Here is a 27,761-nt window from a genome sequence, read left to right as displayed (position 1 = left end):
TAAAGATCAGATGCAATTGATAATAGACCTTTGTACTCCCTCCGATCCATATTACTTGTCTTGGATTTATCTAGACAAATCTAAGACAAGTAATATGAACCGTAGAAAGTACTAAAAATAGGAATGCATTCGTTACATAACACAATGCTTCAGATGGAAACTTCTAGCTTATCAAGCCAACATTGAGCATGATGCATCAGCCCACTAGATCACCCCAGCAACTAACGGCGGGCATGATGCATCAGCCCACTAGATCAAACAAAAATGCCAAAAATGGTAATTTGTTGTGTTCATCAAACTGGACCACGAGCAGGGTAATTTCATATTTGATCATTTGCACTCACCCACCCCGCTATCTGTATATGTCGGTGATTAGCTCTGGTAAAGTTGTAAGCCTATGGTGTCTAAATCCTATAATGAATGGATGTGTTAAACCTTCTTATCTACAAGGAAAATGTTATGGCTGCGCAAGACTAACAGCAAACTATAAGCATGCATATGTAGGAATTCTACTTTGTGCTTGCTTCCTCTATCTGGCCGACAAAGAATGGGCTAGCTTTCTAGCCTTCGTTTTATCAACTCCCAAAAACTTGAGTTGCAAAAAGCTCCCATGACCACTTCGGTGATCCGAATGCCATCACTGCCAGAATATAGTTGGGTCGTTGCTGTATACCGCACGATCCTGGATCTCTAAGATGGAGACGTGCCAATCAACAAGCCTTGCTTGGATCAATTTACACAACACGAGTCCAGTTGGGAATAACCACCAGCTAGTTTCATCCCTGAAAAGATTTGAACTCCGAGTTGTTAGGTGCTACACCCTCTGTTCCTAATTGAACTGCAAAAATGTCTTACATTTATGAACGGAGGTAGTTCCTCCGTTCCTAAATACTCCCTCCGTTCGGAAATAACTGATGTGGTTTTAGTTCAATGAACTAAAACCACATCAGTTATTTCCGAACAGAGGGAGTATAAGATATGGCCGACCAATTGCATTTAATGCTCATGTAACCCTTCTTCACAGAGCGGGCAAAGATGCTTACCCGCCCAAATTCCATGGCTGCATGCTTGGATGTCTTTTTGTTGATGACTTATAATGCACAAGTCCACATACAAAGGCCACGACCTAAGTCAAATGCAAATAGGTTACAAAGAGCTTAAAAAACATTGAAACTGGTATTGGAATAGCAAGCACAAAAACATGATAATGATAGGTATAGCTGAACTTGCTAGTATTCAGCCAGAGTAGAATATGATAATGATTGTATAGTCGTAAAATCAGTAGGCATGCTTGTCTGTGAAAGGTGCAACAAACTCAAACACTGACAATATATTACTGTTGTAACGAGCAAATATTCAAATGACATGAATCTGATTCTGCATGACATCCAGACAAACCACTGAACATAATTGCCTAGTTTTACAGCTCGATAAATACGGATAAGTAATATTATATGTGCATGTGCTCTGTTTTGTTTGTGAATGTGTGTGAATATGTGCATGTGCAAAAACTTTATGATAATATCAAACACAATAAACCAATGAAAAACCCCTCCAGAAAACAGTGATAATTTTAACCCTGATTATAGTCCCCAAAATATACAACATTCGAAATGAACTAGTAATAGCAAAATATATATACAGGCAAAGAAGGGTACTTACAACATTAACCAGAGATGTAATGTTCCACAACGCATACACACGAGCAAGGCCTGCTGAGCGACGTGGGCCATGACTAAAGAGAGCATTTATCCCAGCTGGAAATGGTGCCAGTATTCCAAGAGGAAGAACAAACAAGACTAACAAAATGTCGACCATAGAGTAAGAATATAGCTGGAGAGACGTAAGCAACACTAAGCTAAAATCTGCAAGAAGCAATATTGAGATGACCAGACCAACAAGATCCTGCAGTTAAGAAAGCAAAATACCCATGACAAGTGTAAGATACTCTGAATCTCTTCGTAACCACACTAGGGGTTGAAATAATGGTCAGTCTCTGCAAAACAAGTCACCTGATGTCCAACCGGTTTAGTATTATGCAAGATAAGAGACAGGGGATGAAACAAATCACTCCTGTCTTTGAGCGTCATCAAGTTGTCAACATTGAGAATTCCACCGGTTATTCTTTTACACATATAAGCATCATTGCTCCTTGAGTGGCCTAGTTGAGAGTCAGCATCTTCATTCTGGTTTCTGCTCGACATAGGATCATTAGTTAAATTGTGATAAGAGAAGAAAATGAAGAATAACTGGAGCTAGTAACAGATAACTCACAATGAATGTTGATCAAATATTATTCTAGAGCCACTTTGAAGTTCAGCAGCCACGGCTTCTCCCTCCACAGCATGAATAACAAGACCGTATTGACAGTATCCTAATGCTGTAGCTTGGAACCATGCAAGGTCAACACGTACATGGTATGTGTCTAAGGCAGGATTTGCATGAGTTTCAAGCCATTTGAGCATAGGAAGAAAGGTTACTTTCAAATTTCCATGACGAACCAAACGCAGCTGGGCATTCAGTCCAGCAACAAGACGGTGCCATATTGATGATGGTACAACCTACAAAAGATATTTATCAGGAACTGAATAAAACGTTATTTCAGTGATTCGGCACAGAAGGAAATGTTTCAGAATCAACCTGGCTTATAAGACTTGTGACTACACTATCACTGTGAAGTGAAAATGGAGCCATGTAACTTCCATCACCGCCAAAAATCAAGGACATTGGAAATCTTTGATGAAGACAAGTGGGCAGATCGGGCCTTTTCTCATCCCCACCAAGGTAAAAATCCAAATAACCCAGCATTAAATCTGGAGTGGCAGCTACCTATAAATCGGAAAAAAGAGACCACCCTCAATCCATAATATCAGACTGCTAGTTATATAACAACTGGAATTGTAGGTGGCAAGGTGCAACCTACGATGTGTACTGCTATAGCAGCCAATAATGCACAGTCAACATGGCCACACTTATAAATCAAACACCACATTCCTTTTATCTGTTTGGATGCCCTGGATATTTCTAGTTATTCTGTGGTGGGTGGGAGTACTATGCATCTGTGGACTCAAAATATTGGATAATTCACTTAAATCAAGTAGATAACACTTAGACATTGGTTTCGTATGAAAAAGTGATACCAAACAGCCTAATTTCAAGAAAAAAATTCAATTCATAACAAACTGCAATTTTCTATGAAAAAATTGGTATTGGAAAACACAATACCTTCAGTCCTTCGTAAAGGGCACGTGAACGGCACGACCGTAAGCACGAATGATCATATTCAGATCGAACAAACTCACGTAGTCGTTGTAACTTTTTTCTTCGGCGCCACTGTTGCCAGGACCATGCCAAGGGGTAGGAAAGTATACACAGAATACTACAAATCGATCCCTCCCACCACTGATAAGCTGCCAGAGCATTGATCTCATCGACAAACTTGTTAAACGCATCCTCGTATCTGACAACAGAAGACAAACAGCACAACAGCAGTCAATACTCAGTTATATATTTCTATAAGACAAAGGGCTACGTAAAATTCATGAAAAAAAACATGAATATTGGGAAAATTTATAACAAGACAGCTAAATGACTTAAGGGAATTTGTGCAAATGTAATCTTGACCACGGGCATACACAATATCTGTAATCTGTTCAGGTGGCGTGTGCGGGAGATGCCAAGGTTCACTGAAGGTATTTGGGCCCATGAAAAACATCCTGTGCACATGGCAGTGAGATTCTTCGGCCCTATTTGTTTCCAGTACCTATCACATTAGCAGAAATTTCAAACACCACCCAGCATGATCATGCAACAGCTTAATGCACTGAGCCATGGCAACAGAATGTATTCCACTACCTCATTCAGTGATTCTAGGAAGGGAAAAGAGTGATCAATTTGGGAGCCATGTTGAGTTGGTGCTGGTCCAGGAAACTCATCAGTACCAACAAACTTCATCCGAGCAATACTCAAAACAAGAGCCAATAAAACAAGAAGGCCTGAAAGAAGCAAGCCAAAGAACCAAGGTCCACCAAAAGTGTATATTAGCTCTTCAAGAGCAGTAAAACAGTGAGGCATACGATATCTATCTGACACACATTTGTACGGGCATGGGGTTTCAGCGACACCTCCTGTGAAAAATGTTATTTAAGATTAGAAAATCAAGGTTAATCTAACAGAACTATTGATTGTGAACACAAATGTTCTGAAACTATAAAAAATAGAAGTGTAACAAAAGAACACAAAAAAAACTTGTAATCCAGTTTCTTGAACATAACACAATGAGCTAAAAGCAAATGGCTCAGTGGTTGAGCCACACACAAAGCTCTGGCATCTACCCACAGGTTCTTTTGCAAACAAGACCATTAGGTATATGAATTTATAAATAACACCACATCATAAAAAAAAAGATCCCACAAGGTATGTATTTTTGTATAAAATACATGTATGATACACTGGCTATTGAATTCATTTGACCTGTACTGAAGATACATATTTCTCATACAGCAATAAATACAGTAAGAGTTACCTCGGATATGCATGTATATAGCCCGATGAGGGAGCTCATATGCAGGGCATGGAGAACACAAGGACTTAGAAGACCCGGTAATGTTCTTGTATGTTCCTACAGGACACTCCTGCATTTCGCCGTAGAAATTATTGCAACAATGTTAATTAGTAAATTTAGTTACATTAGTTAACTGAGCTAAAATGATAATAGGTATGACAATGGCACGCTGCTATCTCGGTACATTTATCCTATCTGTCTCAAACACTGAAACATGGTAAGCGCACCAATATTCAATATTCGAAAATAGCAATGCACCAAATGGTGCCAATAAAAAAGGTATTATGTGCCTCAAGAAACCGTAATAGACAGAAGAAGAAAAAAATAATGGGCAACTGACCTTCTGCTCATAACATAATAAATAACGGCACAAAGGAGTGAATGAAACGTGCTTCTCGTTTACCTTGCAAAATGTACCATAAAGACCTTTCGGGCAATCTTTTGCTGTAACTGTGCCATTCTCACCAGGAAAACCTCGGCCTTCGACAATTCCTCCTCTGTAATAACAACACAGAGTCAGCCTACAGGTTTACCAATGTTCTGTGCATTAAGACATCTTCAGTTGTTCGACAACAAATAAGATGGCAGTAAAAATCATAGAACCCTGACACGGCAGAGGGAACATGAAGAAAGGGATTTTTTTTAACGGAGCCCCGACAGTAAATTTTACTGAAAACAGATGTACTTACAGGAGAGGGGACTGTACAAGGGAGGGGAAGAATTGGCTGGGGGGGGGGGGGGGGGGGGGGGGGGGGGGGGGGGGGGGGGGGGGGGGGGGGGGGGGGGGGAGCTGCTATACAGGACTAACAGAGAGTAGTCACGTCAGAGCTGGAGGGGCCCTGCCAGCACCCCTTTCATTTAAAATGAGAGAATAAAGAGACAAGAAGCAACTTAACACCAGTAGGAAATAAGTTTTGAATAAAAAACAAGGTATACAAAAACTGGCTTTAGACAAGACAAAGCCACCCAAAATCCTTTAAACTGCTCCAAGATTCAAATTAAGGAACTGCAAAGCTACATATATTATTCTGAAACACCAGTGCAACACGGAATAGCCTTAAAAAACTTATAATACAAATAAAAAGCTAAAAAAAAAGACAACCTTACTTCCTGAATAAAATAGCAGGTTGAACGACAGGGAAAAGGCCAACAGAGAAAGCATCAGATTTTCAGGACGCACCTCGCAAGTATTGATCCTTTGACAGTTGCAAAAGGAACATAGTCATCTCCAGTGGGAATGTCGGACCAGTGGAAGTGAATGCGACCGCCTCCACCTCCACCACTACCATTGCTTCCAACCCCACCAACACTAGAAAGTACAGAGTTGTTCTCTAAGGATAAAGTCCGCACAAATAGAAGAATTGTGCCCCCAGAACCACCACCAGGTTCTCCATTTGCAGCATGAGTCGCCACACCAGTGAAACTGCCACCGTTGGCTTCCACTGAACCAGAGAGAGAGAGAATAGGCAGAGATTGCTCCAAAGAACCCATCACTGAATGTGGAAATGAAAAGGCAGTAAAGGCCAGTGCTATTAAGAATATCATGACTTGATAGAGGATGGTCATGGTCCATGTACACCATCATTGTTACCTATTATACCACCACCAGCTGTTGAAGATGTTGTACTGACATTACCACTGCCACTGCCAAGTTCACAAGGCAAATCAGCACTACCATATGCAGCTCCGCCACCTGAATGCTTGCCGCTGTAAAAACCATCCCCGCCTTTACCACCATGCCCACCCCCACCACTAAGGCCACTGCTTAACATTCCTCCTCGTCCAATTCCACCTTGGCAGCCTGCCATCAGAAAAAGGAAACTTAAATTCTACAAAAGTTGGTAGAAGACACATGGCCAGAAGACAAGACATCGAAAGAAGCTTAATACACATGCCTAGAAAATTAGATATATGTAAGCACTGACAAATTTAAACAAGGGTCATTTCTTTCTTGACCTGCATACAGATAATTATGACAGTTCACCTCAAACTAGAAAACTGAAAACTATATAACATTGAGTAAGAAGGGAATGAAGATAAATGTAAACAGCAGGCTGCACAAATAAATGGCAAAATAGCAATTCAACCCAGAGAACTAAATCAATTGCCAGTTGAAGAGGCATAAGATTATATTTGTCGGTACTAAAATTATGACATGTTATTGAGCCTCATGCCTAACAGGACGAGTGGATAGTGAATATCATCAGGCACAAAAGCACATTCAAAACTGTATAGGTATGTTTGTAGTAGGAAAGAATTTACAGAAAATCTCACGCCGCTGCAGCGAGGTCTGCCTCCCAGCTATAACTAGCCACCATGGAAAATATGCTACATAGCAATTTTTGGTGGCCTTAAAATTCACAGTACAAAAGAATTAGCAATCAGAAGATAAACATAATGATCATAACAGCACTATGTCCAAAATAATCATTTTCTTCCTTTAAAAAATATAAAACATATAGTGCGATATATATGCATGATTGTAAATTTCCTGATTTCCGTTGCAGTTCAAGGATTTCATACTACATGATAAATGAATTGTGAATCAGACCTATACTAATCTTAGTTTAGTGAAAAAAGTAACTCGATTTTCATTTTGGTGCTTAAATTTAGAAGTAAAGTTCTAGATAGAACCTAAGGGCAACTCCAACGCGGTTCATCAAAGGAAAAAGTCCAAAACAAACCTTGAAGTTGTAGGTGAAAGCTAAATCAAACCCTGAAATTTGAATCCCGGAAATTGGCACTCTGAACTTGTAATCCCGGTCTATTTTAAACCCTAGACCTGTTTGGCACACTGGGAATACTACAATCCTGACCGGGATAACCTGCTACTCTGACGGACGAGAATTTGGGCCGGCCCACTATACCACAACAGGAATTCGTGAAATCTAATAAATGTTCGCACATTTCTAAAATTGTTCAGAAGTTAAAAAAATGTTCCTGCTTTCTATTTTGACAAAACTTCAGTTTCCTTTTGTGTTTTTTAAAACATGTTTGGAATTTTGAAATTCTATTCACATTTTTTTAAACTGTCCGTGATTCAAAAAAAATCACATTTGTCAAAAACTATTCAGAGTTACAACAGCTTTTCACATGCTATGAAATGGTTTATGATTTTAAAAAATTATTTTACATTTTTCAAAAATTTGAAACCTGAACATATGCGTAAAGAAATGTCGCAGCCAAAAACTGAACCGAGTATGGACACAGCCAAAAACGATGGACCAGTGTCTCGTCGCGGCCACATGCAATACAGTACACTCCCGGTTTTATTTTCCTCCACAATAATTCATCTGCTACCGCTAGTCCATTCCGGAGTAGTCTCCAAATATGAATCAGGTTTTAGAGTGTAGCTCTGCCACTGGCCGCCAGTAGCAAATCCAGCCACTCAAAAATGTACGTGGCATTACAAAAAAAAGTATGTACAATGTAAATAATATTCGCGTGATTCAAACAAATGTTTCGTCAATTCAAAAAATGTAACATTTCAAAAATGTTCACGAGTTTAAAAAAATGTGCTTGTGACATATTCAGAACAAAGTATATGCAATATAAAAAAAGTTTGTGTGATGTAAAAACATGTGTCATACCCTTATAAGAATATACGTGACATGTGTTTGAAAAAAGTTTATTCAATTTTAAAAATGTTTAACAATGTAAAAATGTTCGTGTAGTTTAATAAAATGTTTATTGTCGTTAAGAAATGTAAAACGTGTATTTGGAAAAATATGACCGTGTATTCATTTTTTTTAAACATGCATTTAAAAATGTAAATAATTTATTTGAAATATGTTGAAAGTGTATAAAAATTATTTGTGCTAAAAATTTACATTGGATACTAAGAATAATTAGAAATGAGTAAAAAAGAAAACCGGTTACCGGTAAAGAAACAAAACAAAAGGAAAAGGAAAAATCAAGAAAATTAAGAAAGAAACTAAAGAAACAAAAAATATAACAAAGAAAGAAAAACCAGATAAAACCAGTGAAAAAACAAAATATAAAGAAGGAAAAAACCAAAGAAAACCAGACCAGTGTGAGATACTGTGCCAATGGGCCGGCCCAATTCAGCGTATACCGGCTAAATCCTCTCAAGGTTCAAAATAAACCGGAATCAGAAAGTTTGGTGTGCTGATTTCAGGGATTGAGAGTTTGGGGTTTGATTTAGCTTTCGCTTATAAATTCAAGGTTTGTTTTGGACTTTTTCTTTGTTTTGGACTTTTTCCTTCATCGAATGTCTGCGGACACGTCCGGACTTGTCCGGGGAAAGCATTAGGGGAGCCAGCCATCCAACTCTATGCACCAAATGTCCAGCGCTAGTTTAAACATACACCTTAAAAAATGAACGATATTTGCTAAATTTCCAAATATTTGAACCAAAACGGACAAAATTTAACAAAGTTTTAACTAATAACAAACAAAAAAACTAAGCAAGGTACCGAACGGTGACCTCATAGGCATGGCAGATTGCCGAACTCTTGTCCCTCCCCTCCTACTCTTGTCCCTCTCGCTTCTCCACCAACCTCCTCTGCTCTCTTTCTTCCATGTTCAGTTGTTCACTGCTTGCTGCTTTGCTGGTGTGTATGCCTAGTTGCCTACCAAATTCTACTCTATTCTGCTGCTTAAAACTCTCTAAGGTGTTGCCTTACCGCCCCCACCCCCCCTCCCCCCGCGCGTGGCTTAACCGCCTTAAAAACATTGTGTGGCGGCCCCACGATCCAGAGTGTTAGCCCAACTACAGTCTAGCTAGCTCTCCCGCGAGGATCGAACTACGGACCTTCAGGGAATAATATTTCTAGTAGGATGTAAGGACACAAGCAGTGTACTCTCCACGCACACATGCACTGGATACTGCTCACATAGAGCTACTTGCTCAAGTACTACTAGTTTGAAGCTGAAACTGGATGGCTTAATTTACAACTGAGGGACTCAGGGTCCTTATACAGGGGAATACAAGTGAGCCCTTGAGCTGCACAACACACACACGAAGCTACCACGAAGGTGCCCAGCACTTGCGTGTGCTACTACTCAGCTCAGCCTTTTTACTAGGTAAAGGCTACTACTACTCTCCACCTCAGGCTTTTAACAAGAGAAAACCTACATGCAACGGCAGCTATCAAGAGAAAGCCAGAAAGCCTACATGCAACGGCAGCTGTCAAGAGAAAGCCTACATGCAACGGCAGCTGTCAAGAGAAAGCCTACATGCAACGGCAGCTGTTGAGGGAAAGCCTACATGCAACGTCCTGTAGACTGGGATTGATCAACAATCTCCCCCTCAACCCTGTCGAAGGGACTTGACGTTGATGATCCCGACTTTGTCGCGCAGCTCCTGGAACCGAACGCGGCCAAGAGCTTTTGTCAGGATGTCCGCCTTCTGCTCACCGGTCCTGATGAACTCCACTATCACCGTGCCCTTCTCCACACAGTTACGTATGAAGTGATAGCGGAGATAGATGTGCTTGCTGCGGTCATGAAGCACTGGATTCTTCCATAGGGAAATCGCCGACTTGTTGTCGACGAAGATGTGTGCCGGGGCAGTGCCTTGGTTTAGCATCTCGCCAAGAAGGCGAGCCAACCAGATTCCATGACATGCCGCTGTAGCTGCCTCGATGTACTCCGCCTCGCACGAAGATGCGGCAACAACCTTTTGCCCCATTGATTGCCAGCTGACGGGACTATTCCCGAGAAGGAATAGTATGCCCGAGGTGCTCTTCCAGGAGTCCACATCACCGGCATGGTCGGAGTCGCTGTAGCAGACCAAGCTCTCGCCGTCACCACGACGATACACGCATCCATGCGTGAGTGTACCCGCGATGTACCGGAGCAGGTGCTTGACGGCAGCAAGGTGATCGCTTGCCGGGGCTTCCATGAACCTACTCAGGTACCCGACAATGAACGTGATGTCCGGTCGGGTGTGCATGAGATACCTGAGGCTCCCGATGATGCTGCGGTAGAGCGTAGCATCCAATGCCTTCTCGGAGCTATCCTTGCTGAGCTTCAGCCGTGCCTCCATTGGAGCATGCACGGCATGGCATTCCTTCATGTGCTCGCTCGAACATCTTGGCAGGGTAGGCCGCCTGCGTGATCGTGATGCAACCACCCTCCTGGTTCACCTCTAGTCCAAGGTAGTACCGGAGCAGCCCGAGGTTGCTCATGTTGAAGAGACGATGCATCTCTCCCTTGAAGGGTCGAACCTCTTCGGGCTCTGCCCCGGCGAAGACCAAGTCATCGACGTAGATGCCGACGATGAGCAGCCTGTTCGCGGTGCCACGCGAGTACACGCCATGCTCAGAAGCACTGCGGGAGAACCCAAGGGATGCGAGGCTTGCATCGAGCTTGGTGTTCCACGCCCTTGGGGCTTGCCGGAGACCGTATAGGGCCTTGTATAGCCTCTACACGCCCTGCTCGTGGTTCTTGGCAACGAACCCTGGAGGCTGGGAGACGTACACCTCCTCGTTAAGGTCGCAATTGAGGCCGACTTCACGTCCATGTGGTGTACCTCCCACCCGCGGTGAGCAGCCACGGACTCCAGCCTTGCCACCGAAGCAAAGACTTCCTCGAAGTCCACTCCTTCACGCTGCACGTAGCCCTTTGCGATGAGGCGCGCCTTGTGCTTGACAATGGCGCCGAGCTCGTCCTTCTTCACCTTGAACACCCACTTGAGCCCGATGGCTTGGTGCCCAGCAGGCAAAGTGGTGAGTGTCCAAGTAGCGTTGTCGTTGATTGACGCCAGCTCGTCTAGCATCCCGCGGCGCCAACAATCCTCTTGCTCGGCCTCCGCAAACGTGGTTGGCTCCTCGCCGGCCATCAGATGCAAGACGTCGTCATCATCAACGTCCTCTTCCTCAGGTTGTTGCGGTGTTGCCGCAGCCTCGCCGAGGAGATCCGCCATGCGCCGAAACCTGTGAGGGGCGCCAACGCTGTCGTCGGCGTCGAACAACTCTGACCTTCCTGTTGGCGGGGTCGCGAATAGCCTCCCGGGAACCACCTTGCTTGACGGTGGGGCATCCGGGGATGCTATACCCAGTGACCGTGTTCTCGGGGTTGCAGTCCCAGATCCACACCTCCCGGGCTTCCTGGGGGTTTGCTTCCATGGTGGCACTTCCCGGGGTCTTGCTCCCCGAGGTTGTAGAGTACATAGGGTACTCTACGATGAAGGAGTTGCTTGCCGGGGACTCCCCCGGCGCCTCCCAAGTCCATCGCGCATCTTCGTCGAAGATGACGTCACGCGAGACATGCACACGCTTCGCAACAGGGTCGTACATCTTGTACGCCTTGGAGCCCATCTCGTAGCCCATGAACACCATCGGGGTGCTCCTGTCGTCGAGCTTCTTCAGCTGAGGGCGCGTCGTCTTGACGTGCCCGACGCAGCCAAAGGTGCGGAGGAAGCGTATGTCGGGCTTCCTCCCATACCACGCCTCATAAGGTGTCTTGCCGTCGACACCCCTTGTGAAGGAGCGGTTGAGGATGAAGACGGCCATGAGCACGGCCTCCCCCCAATACGTGCTCGGCACCTGCTTTGCCTTGAGCATGCAGCGTGCCATCCCAAGCACCGTTTGGTTCCTCCGCTCGACGACGCCGTTCTGTTGCGGCGAGTAGGGGGCCGTTAGGTGACGTTGTACCCTTTGTTGTCACAGTGCTTGTAGAACGTGGCCGACGTGAACTCGCCGCCACGGTCCATGCGTAGCACGCGCATCTTGTGGCCGCACCCAACCTCTGCTGCCGCTTGCTGCTTGACGATGGCTCGCTCCGCCTCGTCCTTGGAGGCAAGGAGCAGCACCCACATGAACTTGTTGTAGTTGTCGACGAGCAGCAGGATGTAGCGACGCCCTCCTGGCGTTGCCGGAGTGATTGGGCCGCAAAGGTCCCCGTGAACCAGCTCCAGGGGTTTCTGCGCCCGATAGTGTGCCTTCTCGGGAAAGGGCAGGCGCCGCTGCTTCCCGGCAAGACACGCATCACACAGCTCGTCGGCGTGCTCGATGTGAGGTAGCCCACGAACGATGTGAGGTAGCTCGTCTAGGCCTTCGACTCCTGTACGCGCTCTACGCCGATGCGCAGAGTCTTGATGGTGTCCCATGCTTCCTTGTCCGTCTTCTTGGCGCCAAGGGTGAACACCATCTCCGATGGGATGGAGCGCAAGATCGCCTCCAACGCCAGCCGGTCCTCCTCGTACCCGACATCGCCGGTTTCCACGGCTTTCCACATATGCCGTGCCTCCATGATGACTTTCATCAGGAGCGACCAAGTGGTATAGTTGGTCCGCGTGAGGAGAGGGAAGGAGGTACTAGACATGCCCACGTCTCGCACGAAGCGTGGCGCACCCAGCTCGCCTCCCGGCCTGCCTCGCAGCGCAAGCGCGTCTGCCGCACGGGCCTCCTCAACCGAGCTCTGCTCGGCAGTCTTGGAGCCGTCGCTGGCGACGCCTTCTTTCGGCATAACATGAGGCTCTGATGCCAATTGTTAGCCCAACTACAATCTAGCTAGCTCTCCCGCGAGGATCGAACTACGGACCTTCAGGGAATAATATTTCTAGTAGGATGTAAGAACACAAGCAGTGTACTCTCACGCACACATGCACTGGGTGCTGCTCACATAGAGCTATTTGCTCAAGCAGTGTACTCTCACGCACACATGCACTGGGTGCTGCTCACGAGCTACTTGCTCACGTACTACTAGTTTGAAGCTGAAACTGGATGGCTTAATTTACAAGTGAGGGACTCAAGGTCCTTATATAGGGGAATACAAGTGAGCCCTTGAGCTGCACAACACACACACGAAGTTACCACGAAGGTGCACAGCACTTGCATGTGCTACTACTCAGCTCAGCCTTTTTACTAGGTAAAGGCTACTACTACTACTCTCCACCTCGGGCTTTTAACAAGAGAAAGCCTACATGCAACGGCAGTTGTTGAGGGAAAGCCTACATGCAACGTCCTGTAGACTGGGATTGATCAACACAGAGCTCCCCGCGGATCCATGTGTCGGCGTGGAGAACCACCTGTTGTCGGCAACGCTTCAGCGCTGGAGCAGCGGCCCGAGTAGGTTTCTTGGTTGCCCGCGTCCTCATTGAAGCAACGCTGGTCAGCCGTCCAGTCAGGTCACGTCGGTCTGACCGGCATGAATGCGGTTGGCGCCCTTCCGGCCGTGTCCACTCTGAGCGCATTGTAAGCGTCTCAAGAGACGGGGCCACACCGATCCACCGGGATGTGCCGACCCCGGTGTTGAAGTGCATATTTGGATTGCCTAGCCCTTTCCATTGGTTCGGACTTTTGGTTGCGTTGGCTAGTGCATGAAGCTTAACATGGTGTCAGAGTCTAAGGTCTCCTAGCTTTCGCAATTTATTAAAAAATTGTTGTTGCCGCCCTGTCCCCCTTTGTGTTCACGTATATTCACGTGTTGACTTTCCGTGTCACACGTGAGGGGGTGTTGAAGTGTATATGTGGATTGCCTAGCCCTTTCCATCAGTTCGGACTTTTGGGTGCATTGGCTAGTGCATGAAGCTTAACACCCGATACCACGCCAGCCCAAAAAGTGTGGACCGAGGGAAAGCGGGAGCCCGGGTTGTTTTCGTGCATCCCAAGCGTGTTCCCCGAGCACCCCTTCCCATGCACCTATGACGATCGGTCAGCCCTACCCTCCCAGAGGAGGAATGGTTGGCACGTCTTTGGGCGCTCGAGGGCTCGGATGCCCAGGAAAGGTCTGGCCAGGTTAGCGGGTACGACCGCGAAGGGGCTTGCCCTTCTGCAACAGCCCTGCCACCTGGTGGTCATCATGATCGGCACACGATGGCCAATGACGCCCATCGATCGGACTTGTCATCCGACGGGCGAGATGAGCTTGCAAGTCCTTTTGGCTTCGGCCTCTCCTAAGGACGACATGGCGTTTCCCGCCCATCCTTGATGACGGTTAGATCTGACGGAACAGTCAAAGACATGGCATTGCGTCGCTATAGGGCGTTGCCGCTAGCTTCTACCAACTACGCGGGCACATGCTGATAAGACCCGGGCAAGTCAAGAGGATGGGGGTTCAACTGACCCCGGCACCAAAAAAAGTATATTGTGGTTGCCCCCGTGATATATAAGGGTGGAACCGGAGCCAGGAAGAAAGAGGAGCAATCTTGTAATCGCACACACACACACTTGTCTCCAGAGCAAGAACTACCACACATGACGTAGGGTGTTACACCTCTTGATGGCCTCAACCTGGATAAACAAAGCCTCAATCCTTGAAGCGTTTGACCCCTGGCCGAATCTCTAAAAGGGGATCCCCATGATCTTTGATCTCAACAATCACCCGTTGACATCTGGCGCGCCAGGTAGGGGGTCAAGGCTTCGGTTTCTCTTTAGACCATCATCGTCAACCATGCCCTCGCGTGGATCGCAGACACAGCGGCCAACAAGCTGAGAACCACCCAGCGTGGGACATCGTCGCGGCCACCCCCCCCCCAAGCCGTTCCCACAATGTAGAGCATCAACCAGCGCGCCGCTGTTCGGGCGCTGACGAGACCACCTAGGTGGCCGCGCTCCAGACCGTGCACGTTCTCCTCCGACACCCGCTTGTGCCATTGGAAGAGGAATCCCCCATGCACCCGTGGCTCCAGGAAATCACCAGAATGCTTGAGGACGCCAGCGCTTCCTCAAGGGAAAGCCCCCTTCGGTCACTGGAGGGATGTCGCCACCACCTTCGTAGGGGAGCCCCGCGGAACAGGTGGCCATCATGCAGGCCTAGTCCAGCAGAAGGGAGTGCCGACAAGCACCCGAGCGACAAGATTTCATCTGTGCGGAGGAGAATCGGCTTCAGGAGGCTCGTTTCATCCGCGAGGTGATTCACCCTGAGTGGCTTGCCAATCCCATCAATGTGTGGTCCTCAGTTCCTGATGCGCACATGTCTAACATGGCTGCAATTTTTTGGTCAATTCCCAAGCTCTCTATTCTAGTACTTGTCCAACTCTTTATTTAAAGGGACAATTCCGTTTCTCCCCCTAACTTGAACCCACACCTGGCATTTACCCCTAAATTTTGAGTATGCTCAAAAATGCCCCTCTTCCGTCAAAGCTTCTTATAGATATACCCTTCCGTACCATTTCCGTGTGGTCAAGGGCGTTTGACTAGCTACGGGACATTTTCTGGCCAGTTTTGCCCCTATACGCATATGACACTTATAGGTGGGACCTGCCCTAGGGAAAAGAAAAGAAAAAACTCTCTCACTCTCTCCCTCACCCCCTCTGTCACTTACAGGTGGACCCACCAAAAAAGTAAAAAGTTGTATTCTCTCTTACCTCTCTATGTCTCTCTCTCGCTCACCTCCGGTGGCGGCCAACATCTGACGACGGTGGCCAGCTTTAGGCTCGCAGGCGTGGTTTGCGGCCGATTAGATCGAGCACTTCCCGATCTATTTTCCAGCAGGATAAATCAGACCGAGGCACCCGAAATCGATGGCTCACTCATTGTCTTTCCCAACTCCGGTGGATTGCGGCCGCTGCCCGATCTCCTCTAGCCATGAATCTAGGAGGATTCCCCCTTTTTACTCAGCTCCAAGGCAACCTCTCGAATGTCCTGGTGCGCCCTCGAGCTTCCCTGCATCACCGAGAACCCCTCCCCATGAGCGCCGCCCATCGTCGCCGCTCGAGCTCACTATTTCCCATCCTCACAGCCACCGCACGGTCTCCGACCAACTCAGTCCAGTTCGTCTTCATGCCCGCAGCCTCGCAGGACCGCTCTGAAGCCCACAGACCTCTCCGGCATCCTCCCGTACGTCGCCAGGCGCCGGCGTTTAGCCGCTGTCGTTAAAAAGCGATTTAGGCTAACCCTCCAGTCAAGTGTTCCATTGACTCATGGGCCCTTTACTAACTATAAAACAATTATAAAAACTTTAAAGAGAGAATGACATGTGGGCCTCCAAAACCAAATTTGACCAGTCTCTGTTGACTAGTCCAACTTTGACTTAGTTTTTTTTCTTTACCGAAATGTGGACTAGTACCATCCAGGGGCATTTTGGACAAAGCACATGGTCAAACCCCTTTGACCTAACAGAAACGGCGCTCAGGGGTATTTCTATAACACCACCTAACGGCGGAGGGGTATTTTTGAGCATACTCAAAATTTAGGGGTAAATGCCAGGTGTGGGTTCAAGTTAGGGGGAGAAATGGAATTGTCCCTTATTTAAACTATACTCCATTTAAGTATTTGTGTGTAGATATTATCTTGGCACTAATTTACTTCGTGTGATGTTGTCTCAACATAGCCGGTCCCAAGCCCGGGTAAAGGAGGAGGGTTGTCATAGGCTTGGCGAGCCAACGTAAAAACTCAGCCACTCTTATGGAGATGAAGGTGATACCTGGAGAGAGTGTTGTACCTCAGCATAAGCTGGTGGTTGCTGACTTCCGCTTTCGGATTCGTGTCCAGCGGGATAAGCGTGCCAAAGTCGCTAGAACAAAGTAGTGGAAGCTCAAGGGGGAGGTAGCTCAGGCGTTCACGGAGAGGGTCATTAAGGAGGGCCCTTGGGAGGAAGGAGGGGATGTAGACAATGTGTGGATGAAGATGGTGACTTGCATTCGTGAGGTAGTCTCGAATGAGTTTGGAGTGTCCAGGGGAAGGAGAAGCGAAGATAAGGATACCTGGTGGTGGAATGATGATGTCGAGAAGGCGATCAAAGAGAAGAAAGATTGCTTCAGAAGCCTATGTCTGGATAGGAGTGCAAACAACATAGAGAAGTACAAGATGGCGAAGAAGGCTGCAAAGCGAGCTATCAATGAAGCAAGGGGTCGGGCATATGAGGACCTCTACCAACGGTTAGGCACGAAGGAAGGCGAAAGGGACATCTATAAGATGGCCAAGATCCAAGAGAGGAAGACGAGGGATATTGGCCAACTCAAATGCATCAAGGACGGAGCAGACCAACTCTTGGTGAAGGACGAGGAGATTAAGCATAGATGGCAAGAGTACTTAGACAAGCTGTTCAATGGGGAGAATGAGAGTTCTACCATTGAACTGGACGACTCCTTTGATGAGACCAGCATGCGTTTTGTGTGGCGAATCCAGGAGTCTAAGGTCAAGGAGGCTTTAAAAAGGATGAAAGGAGGCAAGGCGATGGGCCCTGATTGTATCCCCATTGAGGTGTGGAAAGGCCTTGGGGACATAGTGATAGTATGGCTAACCAAGCTTTTCAACCTCATTTTTCGGGCAAACAAGATGCTAGAAGAATGGAGACGGAGTATATTAGTACCAATCTTCAAGAACAAGTGAGATGTTCAGAGTTGTACTAATTACCGTGGAATTAAGCTAATGAGCCATACAATGAAGCTATGGGAGAGAGTCATTGAGCACCGCTTAAGAAGAATGACAAGCGTGACCAAAAATCAGTCTGGTTTCATGCCTGGGAGGTCGACCATGGAAGCCATTTTCTTGATACGACAACTTATGGAGAGATACAGGGAGCAAAAGGACTTGCATATGGTGTTCATTGACTTGGAGAAGGCCTATGATAAGATACCGTGGAGTGTCATGTGGTGGGCCTAGGAGAAACACAAAGTCCCAACAAACTACATTACCCTCATCAAGGACATGTACGATAATGTTGTGACAAGTGTTCGAACAAGTGATGTCAACACTAATGACTTCCCGATTAAGATAGGACTGCATCAGGGGTCAGCTTTGAGCCCTTATCTTTTTGCCTTGGTGATGGATGACGTCACAAGGGATATACAAGGAGATATCCCATGGTGTATGCTCTTTCCGGATGATGTGGTGCTAGTTGACGATAGTCGGATGGGGGTAAATACAAAGTTAGACTTATGGAGACAAACCTTGGAATCGAAAGGGTTTAGGCTTAGTAGAACTAAAACCGAGTACATAATGTGCGGTTTCAGTACTACTAGGTGTGAGGAGGAGGAGGTTAGCCTTGATGAGCAGGTGGTACCTCAGAAGGACACCTTTCGATATTTCGGGTCAATGCTGCAAGAGGATGGGGGTATTGATGAAGATGTGAACTATCGAATCAAAGCCGGATGGATGAAGTGGCGCCAAGCTTCTGGCATTCTCTGTGACAAGAGAGTACCACAAAAGCTAAAAGGCAAGTTCTACAGGACGGCTGTTCGACCCGCTATGTTGTATGGTGCTAAGTGTTGGCCGACTAAAAGGCGACATGTTCAACAGTTAGGTGTGGCGGAGATGCGTATGTTGAGATGGATGTGTGACCACACGAGGAAGGATCGAGTCCGGAATGTGATGATATACGAGAGAGTTGGGGTAGCACCAATTGAAGAGAAGCTTGTTCAACATCGTCTGAGATGGTTTGGGCATATTCAGCATAGGCCTCCAGAAGCTCCAGTGCATAGCGGACAGCTAAAGCGTGCGGAGAATATCAAGAGAGGTCGGGGTAGACCGAATTTGACATGGGAGGAGTCAATTAAGAGAGATCTGAAGGATTGGAGTATCACCAAAGAACTAGCTATGGATAGGGGTGCATGGAAGCGTGCTATCCATGTGCCGGAGCCATGAGTTGGTCGCGAGATCTTATGGGTTTCACCTCTAGCCTACCCCAACTTGTTTGGGACTAAAGGCTTTGGGACTAAAGAGAATGTGTGATGTTTCGCATCTGCATGTTGCTTAAGCCCCAAAAGAACTGGCCCTAAATTGGAGAACATGGGAAATCATCTCCTGAAGTGGTTTCTGAATAAAAAAATCAAGAAAACGGATCTTTGCGCTTCATTGCATTGAAAAGATGGGAAAGTACAATACTCCTAGGAGGCTGGTGTTACATGGGTCAAGCTCCCAATCAATGGACATCCCAGGATGTGGGCAGAACAACCTTGAGCCCCTGTGCCCCGGCTTGTGCCCAACATTTGGCCTCAGCTTTAATCCTATCCATTAATGCTTCGGTCGAGGGTTGCGCGTTTTCAAAGACGCATTTGTTCCACTGCTTCCAGATCATCCAGGGAATGAGCACGGCGATGGATTGCAAGCCTTTGCGCAGCGCGTTAGTAGTTACTTGTTACAGAAATCTGTTTTCTAGAATATATTTGGGTCAAAGTGTCATGCCCCATATATTAAGACACAATTGAGGGTATTTTCTAGAATATACCACACATTTAAGACATCTCTCCAACAGAAGATGTTCCACAGATAGAAAAACATATAAGGAAAAAATGTGGATATCACTAGTCTTTGGGGAACTCATTAAGGTTTTAACAGTTTAAAAGTTCTAAAAATTATGAAAATAATACTTGAACATCACGATTACGATATAAGTCGATCCAACAGAACAATTGCAAAAGGACGACTTCATGTACCCACGGCGGAAAAAAAACAATCATTGCAGCTAACCGCGACATAGATGAACTCAACTATATGTTTTTTTCGTCTGGGGGGATATAAAGCCGTAGTTTTTCAATCGCTCTGCTCGACCATCTTTACATCATAATCATAGTGTTACGGCGTTCTTTTCATGATTTTTAGGAACTTCTACACAGTCAAAACCTTAGAAGAGTTCCACAGTAACCATTGACAGAAAATTCTTTACGTACATGTGTACATACACACATTTATGTTAGTTCAGAAATAATAATTGAGTTACTACTTTCAATGCTTTTAGGTCATTATGCAATATAAAGTACCACTATATGTTTTTCTATCAAAAATGGAGCATCTTTTCAACTGGAAATAAAAAGTATATTTACTTATATACGAATTGAGGCCTTGTATTTTTGTCTCACCCCGGGGCTTCCAATATCGATATGTCAGGACCAGGCCTGCTCACAGCTAACGCTAGATATTTAAAACGCAAAGTATTGACACATGGTGAACAACTAAATGCGAAGAGGACAAGTAAGTACCCTATGAATTAGGTGTCCAGACTGAAGTCAAGCAAAAATAACTAAGCAGAGTATGGTAATTGGTAACACCAAACACCTGAAACTTCCAATAGAGCAATGGCAAACATATAGCAGACACATGCAATGTAACATACATACAAATATAGTCACAGAACATGTTATGCAAGCTGTCTGCAGGGTTATAGACATAAGGATCAATTTGTTCTTGTGATGTTGTGCGATGCTGCCCTACAACATCTAGTTAGTTATGGGAATCTTTACCAATTCTAGTAAGTTTGTTCTGTAGTGGATTCCAAGAGGATGGTTTCAGCTAACTGTGGCATCCAAAAGTAGAAAAGGTGGTTTTTAAAAGCAGCGACAATGACAACAAAGACTTAATAGCAATTCTGGCAAACAAGAAACAGTGATGTGTTACCTAATCCTGTTGCACTAATGCTCCCATGTCGCTGTATGGTGACATTTCTTGCTCTATTAAAATTTATGACAGTTCCTTGCACAAGGCCAGACACATCAATATCTTCAACACGGCATATCTGCATGACAAAGTCCGCCATGGATTACATGTTAATAGGTATTATAAGAAATAAGAAATATGTGAAGCATCACTGCATGTGGGATGTTTAAAATTTTAAGAGTGCACCTGTAGAGTAAAAGACAAGGAAGAATTCAGATTGCAATCCTCGGGCGGATGAAAAATTTCCATAGGACAACTCTCATTTTCGCAATTCAACTTTGGGGCCCTAGAGTAGCCACAAAATCTCATTAACCATTTGAACATCTCCATTACAAAGGAAAATAGCATAAGATAAGTATTTAACACTAGAACTGAAGGACGTAGTATTTACACATCATCACCGCTCGCGTTTATAAGTGGGCCCCGTAGAACAGCTCCACGTCCAACCTAAAACGAATTATGAATCAATTAGCACATTCTGTTCTTTGAATGATCATGAAAGATCAGAAACATCTAAGTGCAAAAATGGTTTATGAAACTGAATAAGTTAGACTGCAAATATCAAAAACCGCAAAAGGGTTTATGCTAATGTACACCGCATAAGGAATAGAAAACAGAAGGAATACTTCGAATGTTTGTACTCTGCATTGTAAACAATTGGCGAAAATATTGAACAGTTCAATTATGAAAAAAAAATAGTTCATCACATAAGATAAGTTCCAACAATCAAATTCAGCATCTTCATTCTTGAGTTTCAAGAGAAATGAATAAGTGAATAACAGGATGAACAATACTGTGTATAGAACATGCAAACTGGTGATCAAGCTCCTAAAGAACAGCTTCACGATGCATCAAATTAAGATGACATCAATGGCAGTACCAAACCTCTGGATACAACTTAACTCAAGCCCAGAAAGTTCTCCCAATAAAGGCATAAAGCACAATAAGTAAAGAAAACTTTCGCCCAATCAATAAACAAACCAAAATCACTTGATTTACCAGTATGTTGTAGAATAGTGATAAAATAAGACGTTGTGCCTCAATTGTGTCTCCATTTCCGGATAAATTCAGAACGCCTTGACCATGAATTCCAAGATTAGCATTAGAATGTATCACTGATGATTCCTGACAAGCACGTAAACAAAAATATCATACAGAAGATAATGGCAGGTAAAGGGGGGTGTACAACTTACAATAGTAGGCCAATAACGTACCCTCAAAACTATCAAATTGCTTCCTTCCAGTAAAGAAGTTGCAACTCCTGAATCTCTGCCACCATCAATAACCATCCTAGAGTTCCACATAAGGAGCATCTTTACGGACATTCTTAGAGCACCAAAGACCTGAAATTGTTTAGAGTGGTGAGGTGTAAATGCACCAAGTAGAGGGCCAAAAATTTCTGAAAATAGGTAATGAACCTGTATTGTAGAATCACTCATAAGAAGTTCCTCAGCCAATAGTTCAAACTCTGAATATGGGTAATGTGTCAGGCTAAAAGTTAGAGTAGCCCGAGATAGAAGACTAATTTGTCCTTGTGCCTGAAAATAAGAAAGCAAACACAAATGATTATTGGAACACCTTTTGGATAGGATGGAATAAACAAGTAAAGAAAACATGAGTCCGCTTATAGTCACAATACATGTTTACCAGTTGACCTTTTCATATCAGTGCAAACAATAGGTGATAGGTAAGTCTTAGGCACTAAGGGCATGTTTGGTTGGAATCCTGGACACTTGGTGCCTGGCCTGAAGCCTCCCTGAGAAGTGCCTGGTAGATGTTTGCTTGCTGTCCTGGACAAGGTGCAAAGTAGCCTGGCCTGGACTTTCATTAGCCTGGCTTGACACCCGGCAGCTTCATTAGCCTGGACCAGGCGTCCTTTTCCCCACGCCTGGCCGGAGCAACAGCAGCCTGGGACTGCTAATTCCTCAAGTTAGCATCTGATGTGACGTTTTCTATTCAGGTCTAGTACACCTTTTTGTCTTTCACATACTCTTCTCACACCCAGGCTTGAAGCCTCCAACCAAACACTCCACCGTCAGACATGCCTCACCAGGCAGAAAAACAGCTGCTCTCCAGGCCACTACCAGGCACTACTTTTTCCCAGGCATGCGACCCTGGTCACGAACCAAACTGCCTCTAAGTCAACAGAAGCAAAATTTGTTTTGTCATCCTGTTTAGCAGCCACTTGTACTCTGTAACTTGAGGTGTAAACACTAGCTAAAAGTTTGTGGGCTGTCAGGTTCCTTATACAAATCGACTTACCTCTGTACCGACCTGCCCCTTGTTCTCTCTCTCTCTCTCCACACACACACACACACATAGATATATACACATATAGCACGTAATAAACCATCTAGCCGCATACCTGATACCTGTGTATGTTAGGAAGAAAGATTTCCCACAAAAGGTACTATTCTACTCCCTCCATTCAAAAATAGAAGCCGCATTATTGTGGTCAATGTTTTAAAACTTGCCACTAATATATGTGGAAGTATATGGATTGGCATGTAAGAATGTTATCATTCTATTTGAATTGCAAAACACGTTTATGTCATATATCATTTTACGAAAACAAATTTTGTGAAAATCGCACATTGGAGGCTGGAAAGTCAAGCAATGCCATATATTTTGGAACTGGGGGGGGGGGGGGGACATATTTCAGGCAGCTAGCTTCGCTAGCAGGGAGCTGCGACTACTGACGAGAAATGCAGCACAAAAGTATACAAAGACATATTATGTGACTTTGATGGTTCAAGAAAGCACAAGAGAAGTCACCTGAATAACAGCAATTATGTATCTGACTAAAATGACAAGAGGATTTCTGTAAAGAAAATTGTTGCGCGAGTTTATCTCCACAAAAGTAAGAGAAACAAATGCAGTGCTAGTAGCAAGATCATTATAATACACTGTCAATGGAGATGATATTTTAGGCCTCAGACCTGAAGACGACTCCAGCGCAGGGGCAGAGAAACTTTTGCATGATTCTTGATAAAAACATTTGTCCAGAGTGGCTCATATGGGGGGTCTAAAAAAACTGTATCAGTTTGTGTGCTCAAGTTATTGTTGCTAACAGTAATACTCTTAGGTACTTCTTCATAAAGTGTCCCAGCTGCTCCTGCATTGTCTGGACATCCTGAACTCCTCCCCCCTTAAACGTAGCATAGGTCAAACACCAACAAAAAGTATGTCAATAAGCTTATACAAACTGGCCATTTAATGGCGCTTGAGCTCCATGGAGCCCGAAAGTTAACAAGTTCAAAAAATAAATTTTTAGGTTTCAAAAAATTATGAAAAAAATACACACATACCTATGGATGTATACAACTTATCTGTAAAGTTTCATGGCAAAATAAATTTTTATGCAAGCTATACAAAAATAACAAAATCATGTATATCTAGCACATGTACTGTTCGCTATAAAAGTACATGATTTTTTTTGTACAGTCACATCAATATGTATTTCATAATGAAATTTTACACACATCTATTATACATCTATAAGTACTTGAGTATTTATTTTCAGAATTTTTTGAAACTTAAAGAGTCGATTTTTTAATTTTTGAAAATCCTCACTCGATAGCTAGTCCTTTTATAATGAATGACCTTATAAAATATGACCAAAAGATAGGGAGTATTATTAAATTGACCAATTTGTTTGGTAGAAAATTACAGCTACAGATTCCAACATAAAATACCTTGTCAAATTAGAGAGTCAAAACTCTGGACCAGCACGATAAAGCTCGCTACCTAACCTAGATCAGATCACGTAGTTTCACTTCACAATCTACATGAGAATGAGGAGAAGTCGAGTACATCATTTTGTCATTCCTCTCTCAGAAATTTTTGAAGCATATCAGGAACTGAAGCTACCCTCTTCCAGGACACCAGTACCACTTTCTAACAGGTTACTGGCAAAAACTAGTGGTTCTGGTCAGTAAGATTCATGATGTTTAACCCAACTCCATAACCTAAATTTAGTCAGAAGAAGTTATGCTCATTGAAAATTTAGGCTCAGGGGAAATCTGGGCAAACTTTTCAACCAAGTTAATTTTTTCCATTCAAAGGTTAGTTTGAAGTAGTATGCTTAGTTGGTCAGATTAATAAAAATGTAAAAGGTTCCCAAAATAGGCCACAATATTACAATAACTAAACCCTATGCAATGGCTCTCCAAACCTGAACAAAGTAGCATCCATAAACCAAATCAACATTCTTTTGCACCTTGATTAACATTTAGCCCGAACAATTGTGAAGACCAGAAAATAAATTCAACTCTATCAGAAAAAAGTGTGAATAGTATGAATGTGGCATGTTATAAGCAAAAATAACTCCATGCAGCCCATCAGCTAGAACAGAAATGCAACGATCCAACTGGAAGCCCGTATTGGATTACCATGAACAAAAAAACAGGTGTCATCATGCCTACTGAAAACATCAATAGAAACACGTCCTCCACCTCCCCCAGACAAACCATTGCCTCCACATGCACTTATTTTGCCACCGCCTTGCCTGTTCCAACAAAATATTAGATAGGGTCAACTGAATTACCAATGGCCTATAACCAACATATTTGAGTAAAATGGAATTCTAGATCATCATCAACTAATTCTGTTTTTAGAAACAGAGTCTTGATAAGCATGAGTTAAAGTTCTTCAAAAATATATAATAAGTTTGAGAAATGTACATATGAAGGGCCCTGTACTTATAGCAGAGAATGATAACATGAATGTATGCTATCATTCCATCAAGCCTAAAATGAGAATGATAACATGAATGTATTACTATCATTCCATCCATCAAGCCTAAAATGATTCAAATATCACTCCCTCTTCACATTCTAAGCAGATCAAAACACTGTTCCTAAACTAGAGATGGTGAAATTGCATTGAGTGCACTTCACTATTGAATTAAATTCTAAACTGTTCCAAAATCAGGTAGGTATGCACACTATGAAGTGCAGATGTTTATCAAAATCTTTCTAAAAAAATTGCACCAAAATCATTGCAAAAATACTCACATGGTTGCAGCCTTAAGATAGATGCTTCCCCCAGAGCCACCCCCACCCTTGGTGCCACCATTACCGCCATCTGCAATAACTGTTCCGTTCATGACAATTTCATCTGCAAACAACCACACTACTCCGCCACCCCCGCCACCATAGTCCTTCTCGACGCTAGTAGATCCCCCTTTGCTCCCATAGCTATTCGGGGTCTTGAGCTCAGACCACGCATAGGTATCGCCACCCCACGAGTCCTCCTGCGTTTGCCCCTTATTGACGTAGCAGCTTGCGCCGCGGCCACCATGCCCACCACCATCTCCATATGTCCCGGTGGGTACGCCGCTGGTCTTATCCGGCGGGTTGCCGGCAAGCGCAGTGGTGTCGATAACGGCGTCGTCGCCGAGAGTGATGTTGGTGGCCGCGAGAGAGACCCATCCGGCTACGACACGGGCGCCATGGCCGAAGCGGATATCACCAGACAAATTGGCGGAGACAACGCACCCTGGCCTCTGGCAGGTGACAGAGACACCGTCGAGGAGCTGGAGGCTGCCATTCCCGCTGATGAAGACGCCACCGCCCTCGAGCCGCACGGACGCGGGGACTACGCAGCGGGTGTCGAGGTCGCCCACGCCACCGAGGTCGCCGGCGCAGGTCGCCGCCGGGGCGGCCGGCGGGGGCGGCAGCGCTGGGGGAGGCGGCGGCGTGTAGTCATGAAATGTCAGGATCGAGTACGCCTCCGCTTCGTCGGCCCCCCGATCGTACACCCCGGGGCTAGGGTTACCTGATGCGACGGCGAGGAGGGCAAGGAGGAAGAGGTGGTGGAGGCGGCGACGAAGGGGAAGGGGAAAGGGACGGGGAATGTGGTGGGCCATGGGGTGGGAAGCATCAGAGTACGAGCGCCACGGGCGGTAATAGGGGCAGGGTTGGGGTTGGGATCAAGGCCAGCGCGGCGACGGCGATCGCCGGAGACGGCGAGGTGGGCCGTCGGGGCTGGGGTTTGGTGATGGTTGTTTGCTTTCCACTCTTCAGTTAGCGAATGGGATTCAGTGCGCACGCTGCGGCGGGAGAGAGGAGAGTTGGGCCGTTGGATGTGGCTAGTGATGTGGTCGAGCTAGTGGGGTCGTGGTGCAGAGAGGCAGCGGAGAAAAGGATCAGGCATTTTCGCTTTCCGGATGTTTGAGATGTGTTTCTGTTAATCGGTTTTTTAGTTTGAAACTTTTGGTTTTGCTCATTCTAAATAGTTTCGATTTTTTTGACTAATTCGTTTTCTCACTTTCTAAAAAAGTTTAGGTCGTATTTTTAACTAAACATAGATCAATTTAGGCATATAAAGAAATTGAACCGGCTATTTTTTGAAGAAAAATTCAACCGACTTAAGTGCAGATAGGTCCTTGTTTACAATATTTTTAACTGTGATGTGCTTGCTGCCAACAAATTGGACGTCTTCGGTAATCACTATACCATATTGTATTTTTTTATTTAGTACAACATGTTAAGCAAATGTTAAAGAGTTATGGTTTTGATATCTTATACGTAGGATATCATCTACACGGCAAAGTCATCTTCATAGAGATCACGTTTCTTTTATACACACTTTTTCTCCATGTCATGTCTTATTTATCTTCCACGTTAGCATATCTCGTGAATTCTAAAGAATTTTGTCGCCCATAACTCAACGGCACGGTGCATCAGGTGGTGGTGTGATCCCAAGCAAGGCCATGTCACATGATAAAAGATTCCCACAAGGTAGTGCACAACGAACTACTTATTTTGCACGTATCACCTTGGCTCTGCAAGCCACTAGGTTGGAGTAAGCTTGCGGGTTTATGCCGACATATGCACTCGAATAAAAATCTCTATACTAGAGTGTTTACACGTTATCTTTTTATAGATAAAGTTGTATATCATATCTGTTTC

The 27,761-nt window shown here is 44.9% G+C and overlaps 1 protein-coding gene across 2 annotated transcripts; it reads right to left on the bottom strand.

Annotated features, from left to right (window-relative positions):
* Positions 1–26,920, bottom strand: LOC125551581. Of its 2 annotated transcripts, XM_048714836.1 has the most exons (22): positions 25,863–26,920; positions 25,239–25,354; positions 23,787–23,995; positions 22,266–22,385; positions 22,062–22,190; positions 21,847–21,972; positions 21,239–21,294; positions 21,034–21,133; positions 20,809–20,926; positions 6,156–6,365; positions 5,745–6,057; positions 4,968–5,061; positions 4,526–4,634; positions 3,856–4,127; positions 3,636–3,763; positions 3,226–3,460; positions 2,641–2,829; positions 2,275–2,561; positions 2,013–2,193; positions 1,663–1,905; positions 1,044–1,126; positions 1–782 (listed from the first exon to the last, which is right to left on the bottom strand). In XM_048714836.1, the coding sequence occupies exons 1-22, from the start codon at positions 26,714–26,716 to the stop codon at positions 638–640; spliced, it is 4,317 nt and encodes a 1,438-aa protein (XP_048570793.1). In that variant the 5' UTR covers positions 26,717–26,920; the 3' UTR covers positions 1–637. The 2 variants fall into 2 exon arrangements, with proteins under 2 accessions (XP_048570793.1, XP_048570799.1); XM_048714842.1 differs by lacking the exon at positions 23,787–23,995 and having other exon boundaries at positions 25,863–26,001.
* Between the last annotated feature and the right edge of the window lie 841 nt (positions 26,921–27,761).

The sequence above is a fragment of the Triticum urartu genome, chromosome 1 (genome assembly GCF_003073215.2).
Source record: "Triticum urartu cultivar G1812 chromosome 1, Tu2.1, whole genome shotgun sequence".
Classification (NCBI taxonomy): Eukaryota; Viridiplantae; Streptophyta; class Magnoliopsida; order Poales; family Poaceae; genus Triticum; species Triticum urartu.
Note: the sequence above shows the minus strand (reverse complement) of the source record. Positions and strands in the feature narration are given on the sequence as shown.